General features: G+C 46.2%; 1 protein-coding gene across 2 annotated transcripts in view; it reads left to right on the forward strand.

The window, feature by feature from the left end:
- The window catches only part of RBM19 (RNA binding motif protein 19), a 1,396,549-nt gene that overhangs the window by 440,823 nt on the left and 942,908 nt on the right, over window positions 1-12,818 (forward strand). For both annotated transcript variants that reach the window (XM_069619226.1, XM_069619227.1), the window contains exon 14: window positions 8,297-8,407. In XM_069619226.1, coding sequence (XP_069475327.1) covers window positions 8,297-8,407 — 111 coding nt within the window. The remainder of the gene's footprint in view (window positions 1-8,296; window positions 8,408-12,818) is intronic.

The raw sequence follows: 12,818 nt of genomic DNA on the forward strand, positions 1-12,818 counted from the left end.
AGACATGGTTGTTTGTCTGGTGCTGTTTACTCACCTGGGGGTGTGGGGTGTCTTTTCTGAGCATTCATCGAGTTAGTTGAGCAGGTGACTTGGTTGGTCCCACCAAGTTATGTGAACAGTGCACACCAGGGGATGGGGGCTTGGGGGGGTCGCCAGAGGACCCGCCTTGCTCAGCTGATCCATTTTCCAAAGTCACTGACAGAGCTTTGTTCTCAGGTAGAGTCTTGGATGGGCTACAAATATGGGCAGAGTTTCCGCATGGTCCGCCTTGGGTCGAGGCATCCTCTTCATGCTTCAGGGACTCTTCCCATTATTGAACAAAGTAATTGTTCAGTCCCTTTCCCTTCATTGTAGATTTGTAGATGAGTGGGAAACTTTCTCCAGTCTTACAGGAAGACTATATTCTAAGATTTTTGGCCACCCAATCACTTTAGGTCTGCCACATTCAGACTTTGAGGGTCGGTTCCTGGGCTTTGATTTGGGGTGTGCATTCCCAGTCAAAGCCACAGACGTTGTTTTCGATGTAGTCTTATTCTATGCAGACATAATAGCACGAATTGCACAAATGAGAAGAAAATGGGCAGGTGAGGAAAGCCCACTGAATATCGCCATTGTCTTGGTAGCCGGGCTTGGTCGTAGTAACAGGTTGCTCTGAAGAGCCACTCTTGGGTTCCAGTCTGTCTGTTGAGTGCTTAGTAAGATGCCGCCAGCGAGTATGAACCTCCAGTCAGTCGTAGAAGAGTACTCGCACTGGACACAAGCCCTCGCTTGGTGTACACTGACTGCCTTACAATCTTTGAGGGACTTATCAGCAAATTTCGACCCTTATGAGTCCTCGGATTAGGACTCCTCTAGGAATAGTCGAATAAGCCTTGAGGACAAGTTCTGAAATCTCGATTAATCTGTGCCAGAGACAGAGTCACAGTTTAGGACTCTCAATCCTGCACGAACAATGGAGGCCGGTGAAACTAAGGGAAAGCTGCTCACCTGTATGATAAACTCCAGTACTCTTTCCCAGCCCCTGGACGCTTTCCCAAATTGTTTCATCTGATGCAGTCCCAATTGTGCCTCTTGATAATGGAAGTGTTCGCGTGAGCAGTTGTGATGCACATGTGTTTCCCTTTGCTCCGCGCACTAAAGCTTTCACACAAGTCCATGGTGTGCCTCACGGTGGGTCGTTTGCCTCTCCTAAAAATGTACCAATCCTCTCCGCTTAGATCTGCCCTTGTACGTGCGGACAGTGTGCCAAGCTTAGCAAACGCATAACACAATTTCAGTTCACACTAAGGTGTACAATGCAGAGACCGATTTCTGGAGACAGTAAACGTTCTTGGTCCTACCTTCTTTTAAGAAAGTTCAAAAACGCACTCCATGCATGTATGGGATTTATAAAGTGCAGCGCGATATGTGAAAACAGAGTGCTGCACATATGGGGCGCACTCAGGGTTATATGTAGGGTGCATGGGTAGCAGAGATTGCTGGCATGGGTAGCAGCAGCAAGGGGGGGGGGTCCATTTTTGGAGACGAGAAGTAGGGTTAAGTGAAACGCTCGGCGATTTTATCTAGTGAATATAATTATTGAATTATAAAATGTTTCTGCGCATGGCATGTGGAGTAGCCCGACGAAGTGTTACTGTTTTGGATGGGGGGTGGTGGGGAGTCCCCGTGTTTCATAGCATGCAAGCGTAAAATAGTTAAATATTTCAGTTTTAGATCTGGACTTTCAAGGTGGACTCATATGAGAGCACATCTGTGATAAAGGGTGAGTGCAAGTCACGTTCCAGTTACTGTAAAAGCCTCCTGTGTGACAGAGACAATGGAAAATAAGCAGTTTGCATTGCAGCCAGAAAAGCCGAAAGTTTAGACGACAATAAATATATAACGGAAACAAAAAGAGCAGACAGACGGTGTGGCGAAGTGCTGGGGTAGGAAAGAACACAGAAAGCCATGATGGTGAAAGCACGGCATAGAGAGGAATACAATGAAGGATGGGTTCGAGGAGAGGAAGGGATGAATGTATACCCGACGTAGGTGCAGCGTTAAGTGTTCTCATCAGGTTAATCAGTCCACACCAGTACTCTGCAAAAAAAAGACCCCAAATCTCCTTGACAAAACTTCAGCCATTCAAAGTGTTGTGGGCTTAGGCCTTCTGACATTTCCTGTTTTTGGCCTGCATCTGTGATGCCCTTTTTCCCCATATTGATCCGTTTTTCAGTTTGGAAAATCTGGTCACACTAATGTAGTGAGAAGCTCCGCCCTCCGGATATCAGCATCACTTGTCACTGCGTGACTTCAGGCCTGGAATCTCACACTGCTTGCCTTTATGCGATGTGAAGGCGGCGAGTTCCCCGTGAGCCTCTGTCGTTATGACTCGTCCTCCTGTAAGATTTGTGGGGCAGCGAGCCCTCTCGTGTCGCCTGCGCCTGAATGGTTTGTGTTGGGTTGAGTAAGTGTGCAGCTCTCTTTTATGCCTTTTGTTACTTGTACTCAGTGGCGTCTCTAGAGATCATGATTAGGGGGAACAAATAGGAGGAGGGGACAGTTAGGGTCTCAAACAAATAAGGGTTAACGGGACAAACTGGTTTAAGTAACTATGTATTTTACCAGGTTGTTTTTATTTATTAAAAAGGTGACAATATGCAAGTTCAGAATAGGTTCAAGGCAATAAAAGGTTTTCATCAAGTTAATGTACACCCTAAAAATGGAACATGTTCTCTGGTTACAAATACGCCCTGAAAAAGTGTCAGAAAACATTTGGTCACTCTTCCCTCTCATCGTGCTCCTTCATGTTCTAACCAGCAGCACCCTAGGTTGCAACGTGGCCACACTGTCACGTTGCAACTCCAACATGAAAGTTCTGCGGTATTCTTTAAAGTGCCCACTCAGTGCTTTAAACAGATAGCCCATACAAATGTTAAATCGAACCCTTCTCAGTTATTTCGAGTTTAATAATAATACATTCTTATGTAGAACTTCACGTGTATACCCCCACTTGTCTAGGAGCTTAAAGTGTTATCACTGCCCACCTTGATGGCAATGTAATGCATTGTAAATTGGTCTTGTAAAGTGCATCGCTGACATTTGTGGTGGCCTTGTGACATGTGGTTCTGCGACGAAAGAGGGATTGGTTAGAAGTGAGAATCAAGGTGTCAAACATGTGGCGTTGATGAGTGCAGGCCTGAAGTGAGAGTCCGAGTGCCAGTGTGGTTCCATGTGGTTTGTGCCATTGATAATGGAGTGAGAGTTGTATCCAGAGGGGAACATGCAAACATCTACTAGGTGACAGTGCTGAGACACTTGGCGAGCCACTGGTGGGGCACATTATGTGATGGAGCCAAAGATGCAGACAGCCTTGAGCTCTGAGCCTCCTGCGCCCCCATGTTTCTGTGATTGGGGGGGATGTTGGCAGGCATACATTAGCCATGTTTAGTTTGTCCCCTGTGAGCAGTTTAACGGTGTCAGTAGAGTGAAAGGCCAGTCAATCAGTTGGGGGAAGGGATGAGGTGGTTTAGTGTGCCCGAGGAGTCCTATTATTGCAATTTTAGGGCTAATTGATCCTTCTCCAGCATGGGGTCTGGCATGGATTCACATGCTCATGAATATTCACCGTCGTCAGGCTGGGAATCCTCGGTAAAGAAAAATCAGTATCAGTTTCGTTTCTGATCTGTCTTTCGTAGTAGTAACCAATCACTGATCTCTGCGTCATACTGACCACAGCCAATGACTGCCCTCTCCCTAAGCCCCGCCTCTGGCAGCCATCTTCAGATTTTTACCGCACGTTCAAGTGTTGGGATCCTCGTGCTATTGCTCTTGAGCGTTAGTGCTTTTTTCGCGCTTTTTCTTAGGAAAACGTTCTCTTTTTCGGTCAAAAGAGCCTCAAGCTCCACCGTTTCTTTATCCGATCAACGGGGACCCGTGTCGGATTCTTCTACACCCCTCAAGGGTGAAGATTTCGTCAAGCCACGCTTTTGGAGGACTCCAGAAGTTTCTCAGGCCCTTCTCGAGCATGGCCCAGGAGAAGGGAAGCTCGACGCCCGGAAAGCTGTTCAGGGTCTGCCCTGGATGCCAGCTTCAGAATGTCTATAAGGAGGACGAACACTCCCTTTGCCTTTACTGCCTGCATGAAGACAAGACGCACGTGGAGAAGGACTGTGCGTTTTGCGGCAATATGTCGGAGCGGACCATGAAGGACCGCCATCAGCGTCTCGCCAACTGGCTGGAAGGAAAGAGCCCGTCAGGCGAGAAGAAGAAGTCCGAGCGGTCTCTGGCTTCCGACAGAGAAGTCCCTCCATATCAACGTCCTGGAGCTCCATGCAGTGTTTTGGGCCCTCAGGTCCTTTCTTCCGTCCCTCAAGGGCAAGTGAGGATCTTCACCGACAACACCACCACCATGTTCTACATCAGGAAGCAGGGCGGTACCAGATCCCCAGCCCTGTCCAAGGAGGCGCAGGATCTGTGGCATTGGGCCGTCGCCCAAGGGATGTTTCTGGTGCCGTTTCATCTGGCAGGAATAAAAAACACCATCGCCGACTCGCTCAGCAGAGAGCTGCGCTCGTGCCACGAGTGGGAACTATGACAGGATCTAGTGGACCGCCTCTTCCGACGGTGGGGCACACCCCAGTTCGATCTGTTTGCGACGGCGACGAACTCCAAGTGCCGGAGGTTCGCCAGCAGGTTTCCCCAGCCGAGGAGCATGGGCGATGCTTTCTCGTTCCCCTGAGAGGGCCTGTTTCTATACGCGTTCCCTCCATTGCCGTTGCTGATCCGGCTCATCAACCAGCTCAAGAGGTCACGGTGCAGGATGATCCTCGTCGCACCTGCGTGTCCGAGGCAGATATGGTTCCCGGACCTTCTGGACTTGTCAGCGTCCCCATCAATCAAGCTGCCAGTGGATGCGGATCTTCTCTCCAGGGAAGGAGGCGCCATCCTCCATCACGACCCGAAGTCGCTGAACTTGCAGGCCTGGCTCCTGCAGCGTTAGTTTGGAGGCTAAGACATACTGGCCGACTGCAGAGAGGTTCTTGCAAAGGCCAGGGCGTCCTCAACTCTTAAATGCTATGGACACAAATGGAAGCGGTTCTCTGTCTGGTGCCACGCACAGAAGATTAACTCTCTACGGATTATGGCTCCCCAAGTACTGCCGTACCTACTGACGCTGGCCAAGGCTGGACTGGCGCACGCTTCCATCAAGATTCATCTTGCTGCGATCTCCCGATACACCAGAACCACGGGACGGACGTCTTTGTGGTCTCATCGTCTGTTGAAAGAATTCATGAAGGGACTGTTCAGATCGTTCCCGCCGGTGAAGGCTCCGGCCCCGGCGTGGGAGCTCAACGTGGTGCTGACCAAGCTCATGGGACCTCCGTTCGAGCCTCTGCACTCGGCTCCGTTGAAGTTCTTGTCGTGGAAAACAGCGTTTCTTGTGGCCATCACCTCCGCACGATGGGTGGGAGAGATCCAGGCCCTTTCCTGCAAGCCCCCGTACTTGACTTTTCACGACACAAGGGTAGTGCTCAGGACGCACCCCTCCTTCATGCCCAAGGTGCCGTCGGACTTCCACCTCAACGAACCCTTGGTGTTGCCTGTTTTCTTCCCGTCGCCTTCGTCGCCGGCTGAAAGGACTTTGCACTCGCTGGATGTGGCTAGAGCGCTGAAGTTCTACGTGGACCGCACAAAGTGTTTTCGGAAGACGTCACAACTTTTTGTGAACTTTGAACCTGTCAATCAGGGGAAGGCTCTCTCGAAGGCCTCCATTTCCAGATGGCTCTCCGGCTGTATCATGTACTGTCATCGGTTGGCAAACCGACCGCTGCCTGGCCGTCCGAGAGCCCATTCCACCAGAGCGATCGCAGCTACCACGGCGTACCTATCTGGTGTGCCCTTGCTGGACATCTGCAGGGCTGCTACGTGGAGGTCGACGCACACCTTCACGAAATTCTACTGCGTCGATCGGGATTTCAGGGAGGAGTCCAGGGTCGACCAAGCAGTGCTGCGCAACCTGTTCGCCTAAGGTGAGCCTGGTGAGGAGGTAAGAATTGCTTAATGTTGAGTTTTGGATATAATGCTTAATGTTGAGCCTTTGCCACCTCCCGTGGTTGTGCATGTGGGTACTGCTATGTATTTTTTTTATTCATGAGCATGTGAATCCATGCCAGACCCCATGCTGGAGAAGGAACAAGTTACTTACCTGTAACTGTTGTTCGCCAGCATGGGCCTGGCATGGATTCATATGCGAACCCGCCCGCCTACCCCTCTGCGGCTCTTCACTTGGTCATACTGCCACTTCACATGCTACCAAATCTGAAGATGGCTGCCAGAGGCGGGGCTTAGGGAGAGGGCAGTCATTGGCTGTGGTCAGTATGACGCAGAGATCAGTGATTGGTTACTACTACGAAAGACAGATCAGAAACGAAACTGATACTGATTTTTCTTTACCGAGGATTCCCAGCCTGACGACAGGGAATATTCATGAGCATGTGAATCCATGCCAGACCCATGCTGGAGAACAACAGTTACAGGTAAGTAACTTATTCCTTAACCCCCAAATGGGAAGCGCTTGTACAAGAGGTTGAAAGGAGAGGCAGAACATTAGTTACCCACAAATTAGGAACTGACCGTGAATTTACAAACATGGAAATTTGGGGCTAAATAGAAGCCTGTACTTGTTGTAAACATTAAGCCAAACGAACTTTAGTTTGAAACAAACGTTTTCTTACTTTAATTCTTCACTGTATGTATGTTCAATTATTGTTCTATACAGTTCACACCTGTTATTGAATTCGGTGTTTGAACAGTTTATTAGTCAATGAAATGTAGGTTTATAAAGTGAACTTTCTTTTACACTGGGTAGTAGTGTTAATTCATCTGTTCGGTGCACTGCCTATATACCCCATAACACCGGATTCAAAGTGTTAAACAATTGGGAACCAATGGGAACTTTTGATAATTCAGTTATTGCATTTACATTACCAGCCGTTTTGTGCTGAGGTAGTAAACATTTTCAGTAGATGTGCACTCTTCTATTACTTTGCCTGTGGAGGAGAAGCCTTCACACAGTTTGAGGCGCAGGACGGTTCCAATTCAGGGGGCGGGGGATATACATGCTTCTTAAAATGAAAACACTGCTTCCTCAGAATAAAACAACTCTTGCTCCTCCAAAACCTGTGCTTACCACAGCCCTATATGTGAAAACCGGATTACTCCCAATTAGTTATGAGGGGCACTTAAAACCACCGGTTTCTTGTTAGTGGCGGTTCGGCTTTAGACCTGAATACGGTTTTACGAGAACTTGCCATAGTGGTGTGGGCCGGTTGTGGAATGGTTTGTTTTTATTAAAACGTTTTCGGCTGCTCTTGATCTGATTTATTTATGGGATCCAGCTCTTAAAGCTGAGGCTAGAGATTTTAAGGTTTTGAAAGTTAGCATTGCTGATGGGGCAGTGAGTCACTTAATAACTGAGGGGCCAGAGGACCACTGTACATTTTAATTATTTGGTGATTAAAACGTAATGGGGGATACAATTATAAATCAGGTAGTTAAATAGCCCCAAGAAGAGAATACTCTTCACGACATTTAGATTGAAGCGCATGCGGCCAACAGTAAAATATTAAAAATGGAGCCGTCACCTCGAACACATGCCCATCCTGCCTAAATGTTGAAGAAGATGAACTGCATTTTGTATGGTTTTGCCCTGGGTATACTAAGGCTATCGGCTAGAAGGATAATTATTTTAGGTCATTTTAGATAAAATGAGTGTCTAGGTTTATGCAAAGGATTTTTTTTTTTAAAGTAGCTCTAGCACGGCTGTTTAATGCATTGAAAATGACCTCAAAGGTGCTTGGTTCATATCCTCAAAATACCTACGGCTAGCTTTATGAATGTTAGCAATTTTTTAAGGCATTCTTGTAACAGTATAGTTTTCATTTTTATGAGTATTTAAAGAATGTTGCATAATTTTGTATTTACTTGTGCTACAACATGACTAACATTTATGAATAAAGAGCATGAATGATGAGTAAAATGGGGGAATTGGTGTATGTGGAGAATGCTGTCACAATATGGTCAGTTCAGTATCCCTACTTGCACTTTTGAAGCAAGTTACTTTTGTAATGCTCATTGAAGCTTTGATAAACCAAAGCAACCAAACATTACCAGACATCAGTATGATGCAAAACCTGTGGGAAGGGGCAATGCCTTTTGGTGTGTGGGTGTGACGTTTACTCAAGACCTTTCTGCCAGTCTTGTCATTAAGAAAATGTGGTAACCCTATCCTCTTCCTATTTTTCCCTGTGTGCAGGAGGGCCGAGGCAGCGTGGCAGTGAGGGTGGCACTTGGAGAAACGCAGCTGGTCCAGGATGTTCGCCAGTTTTTGCTCGACAATGGAGTCTCTCTGGATTCCTTCAGTCAGGTAAGATGACTATATCTCTCAATCCATAGGTCAGCATTCTCGTTTTGATTTCCTGATGTTAATTAGCCACGGGATGTTTTCCTGTTTGGGAAGCATGTGAAAGCTCTCCTTTTGACAGTTGTGCTTTCCGGTCACTTATAGCGGAGAGTTTGGATGTTTACAGTGACAAACTTCAGACCGTATACCGTTTTTTAAACAAAGTGAATTACTTCATGATAATTCAGTTTGACAAAATAACTTCTTGGGGAAGTCAAAATAAATATATTGTGGGGTAAGAGGTATTGGGGTGGGAACGGTGAAGGGCAGGGTTGGGAGGGTGACAAGGTGAGGAAGAGTCTATCTAGCAAGGATAATACGTCCAAATAGCTTTGTGGTAACAAGCAAAGAGCAACCCCTTGACGATATTGTACCAGTAGGCAAAACAACAGGACACGGGAGCAAAGGAGCTAGGCTTCTGCCAGTATGGCCAAACCAGATCTTCAGCAGCAGCCCATCTCCGAGCAGTCTTCAGGAATTAATTGGGAATGGATCTGGGAAATGCACTGCACATGGTTTCAAACTGCTATCCCATTCACCAAGGGGCCTGCCTAAGCCAGCCCACCAATCACACCCCGGGCACGCACACTTGAAATGGCCATCAAGTGGGCCCTAAAAACTGCTAAAAACACATACTCCACACTGTATCTAGATTGGGAACGTTGGAGAATGGGGTGCTAAAAATAACCTTTGACTTGGTAACCATATGGACTACTAAGGGCAGTGCATCAGAAAAGGTTGGCAGTGCCAGCAGGACTTCAGTTAAAGTCCCTCTAGGCACACAAGTAAACACACAAAAACAGGGATGGCCACAAAGTTAGGGAGCAAGTTCTCCAGGATTGATATTCTGCTCTATCCGTATCAAAGACAACTGAGCAATCAAGAAGTACCAGAAAATAGATCCACCTTGCCATACAAGACGTGCCAGGACAGAAGCCTGATTGATAGTCCTCCCAAAAAATTGTGATTGGAGATGTGAAGTAAAGTTGATCTGCCCTACACTGCTCAATGAATTTCCCCAATAGCTCAAGGAGGGTGATGAGGTAAAAATCAGAAAGGTCCGACAAGTCAACATTTATATCTAGATTGGCAGTATCTTATCTACTTTTAATAAGCGAGGATAAATGTTGTAAAGAAGATTTTCCAAGTAAATGTGTACAGTTGTAATTACTTCAGGCATTGTTTAATTATGCAGGGAACAAACCATCTACATAAGAGTTTGGCTTCATACCAGTGAACCCCTGAACAAAAAGGCTTATTGTCAACGTTTTCCCAAATAGGCACTACTTCAGGGAGAACTGCATCAACTGGAGTAAGAAAATGGAGTTTTTGCAGCACTAGTATTTTGACTATCTAAGTTTTTTCTTGGAAATTAGAGATTCATTTCTACTGATCAAGCAAATTAATGTAGTTGTTTAGTGAGTTATCTGATGAGGTATTACAGCATGTTCCACGCTTCAGAATTTCTCACATTAATCTCTTTTTCAATACTGAGTCAGGTATTTTGGAGTTTATTTTCAATCATGTCACCCCACATGATGTTACCTGATTCAGCTCCTCCATCCAAAGGCCTTCTCCCTCATTCTCCAGTGGATGACATCCAAAAGCCGCTCTACTTTTGGGTCCGTTTGCCACTGTCTCTCCATCATTCCATCAGGTCACTCATACACCTCTCGTTCCAGGGACCTCTGTTGTGACTCTGTCTTCACAGCATCTGGTTTTCCTCCTGCTCTTGTTTTTTGTACCCCTCTGCAGTGGTCTTTTCTCAGAATGTCTGGATGCTGTGCTTTTCCTGTCCCATTGGCCCTATATCTGACTTTAGTTTCCTCTCCAAATTTCTGACATACATCTGTCTCTTCCTGGCTGCCCATCATCGTTTGGGAGTGTAGCTCCCTCTGGACTCTCCCCTTCCTGATTTCTTTGCACCTTTCTAATAAGTGGTGTGAGAAACCAAAGGGTGTCTCACTTATTGTCCCCGGTAATCTCTCCGCCAGGTGGCCCGGGCACGGCCATCACCTTTAGATCCAGACCCTGGAGGTGGACCATTGCGGAGGATCACCTGGGTGTGAGGGGTCTTAGGGGAGTGGGGGTGAGGCAACTGATGGTGAGACATGGTATCCCCCCCTTTCCCATGCCCATACCCCATCCTATTTTATAGGATTCTCCAACGTCCCAACACCCTCCCTCCCTCCACCTCTTTCTACACAAAACAATGGGCCGTGGAAGAGGGCGACTGAGAGTGAAGAGGCTAATACTTACATATCTCATTGGACATGTCCCGTTAATCAGGTCAGGCAAAGTCAGGCACTTGACCTTAATCACATATATGAGATACCCATTTGCTCCCCCCACACGGATAAAAGGCAGACCATAGAGACACACTGGGAGCAAGGTGAGACATGAGAAGGATCAGATCTTCTGGGGTGAAGGCGAACCTACTGGAGCAGGACGACGATCGAGGGACCAGAGCGAAGGGTAGGGAAACCCTGAAGGTTCCCTGCAAGAGGTCATTGCCTCTGGGAAACAGTGAAGGAGACTCAGAGAAAGCCAAATCCCAGACAAGAAGAAGCCTGCATTGTGCTTCAAGGACGTCAGCGACCCTCCTGGGTGATAGACAGAATTGGGGAGGTGAGGCAAAGCCTCTATCAACCTTGACTTGTGAATCAAAGCCGCAGAGACAAGAAAGGAATGCACACAACCGGTGAGTTAGCGAAAGACATGAAAGGACGGTTTGTGTCAAGGAAAGACTGCAGCTGCAACAGTGTGTCTCACAATTGAAGGTTGCACGAACGCTGATGAGACGCGAAAAAAAGCAAACCAGTAATGAGCTTTCAAGTTACAGATAAAAGTGAAGCCAGTGATACAGAGTAGCGAAGTGGTCCGGTGAAAGGAAACGGCTCTTTCAAAAGTCTGAGCCAAATGTTTGATGTCTTGTTATAAAGCGGTAAAGTGAACGAACTTTGAAATGCGCAATAGTCAAGATTAACCCTGACGAAAGTGGACATTAAGAGGTGATTGCTTTAAGAGAATGATTTCTTTTAACTTTTCTGATTGTGGTATGGAACTACCAATACCAAGAGACATTGGGGCAAATAACATTAAGGGAGAGCTGAAGTGAAAGTCGAAGTGGTCCTGCAGGGTAAAAGCCTTGCACATTCAAAAGTCTTCAACATCCGTGAACGGTCCGAGACTGACTGAGGGAGACCGGAAACATGAAATAAGTTAGGGGAAGGGAACCCCTAAAGAGTGTGAATGCAGCTTGGGGAAGGGAACCCCTGCAAGTGCTGCCATTACAAAGTCTGAGCCCGACTGAGGGAGACCTACGTGAACCTTTGTTGAACTGTGAAAGAACTTTTGGAAAGCTGGAATAAGTGACTTTAACGTGGAAGGCCAAGCTGGCCACGACCCACGTTTTGAACTGCCTTTTTTTTTTTTTTTAATAACCTGAGCCAGAGTGTCTTATCCTGTTTATGGGGGCCGCCTTACTGCGTGCTGTCCAATGTGGAGAGGAGAGCTTGACTCAGCCACCTTGATCCTTTATGATGTAACACTGAGTTCCTTTGCATACACATTCCCCCCTTAACACACTTTTTGTACAAGAGAAAGGGCAGGCATGAGGTTTTGTTAGTGTAGGCCATTTTGATTTGACATAGACTGACTAGGACTGTTCTTTATAATTTGATGTTAGAGACTGCTCCCATCATAGCTATATGGCACTGTAGGAGTTTTTCCAAACCCTAAGAATCTAATAAAGGTTTTGAAACTTGTAACATTTGTGTCGGCATCATACTTGTGATACCAAGCCTCCTTTACAGTCATGCTGTGGCTCGCATCACCTATCCATTAACAGGGAAGAAAGATTGGTTATTCATTGTTTTCCTCAGTTTTATTTATTTATTTAATTTAATACGCATATAACATTAGTTTTGCATACACAACATAGAACAATTAAAACCATAAAAGGGGGCATGATATTCCACATCACAATTTTAAAACTAATAAAAATTGACTTTTAAAATCATATTCTTCAAATTAATCTTAGTATTAAAATAATAAAATCCCATCCCAATATCCAATATCGTCATGATTTCAGCGCACTTCCAATAAAATCTGACAAGATGAAAAATCAAGTTACTGTCACAACCTTTGATAAACTCAGACCAAATCATTGCTAAGTCATCTACACTAATCATGTTGTTGTATGCTTTTAGATGGGACCGTTGTAAGTCTGTTAAACTTTCAAATTCTATTAACAAATGTTCCAGCGTTTCTATACAGTTGCCACCACACAGTCTACATAAGCATCTGCTATGCTGTATTCCCATCCAGGCTCCCTGGGTCAGTAGAGCTATGCTGACATTACATTTCAGCCTTA

This window comes from Ambystoma mexicanum, chromosome 10, assembly GCF_040938575.1.
Source record: "Ambystoma mexicanum isolate Mex_15411 chromosome 10, UKY_AmexF1_1, whole genome shotgun sequence".
Lineage (NCBI taxonomy): Eukaryota > Metazoa > Chordata > Amphibia > Caudata > Ambystomatidae > Ambystoma > Ambystoma mexicanum.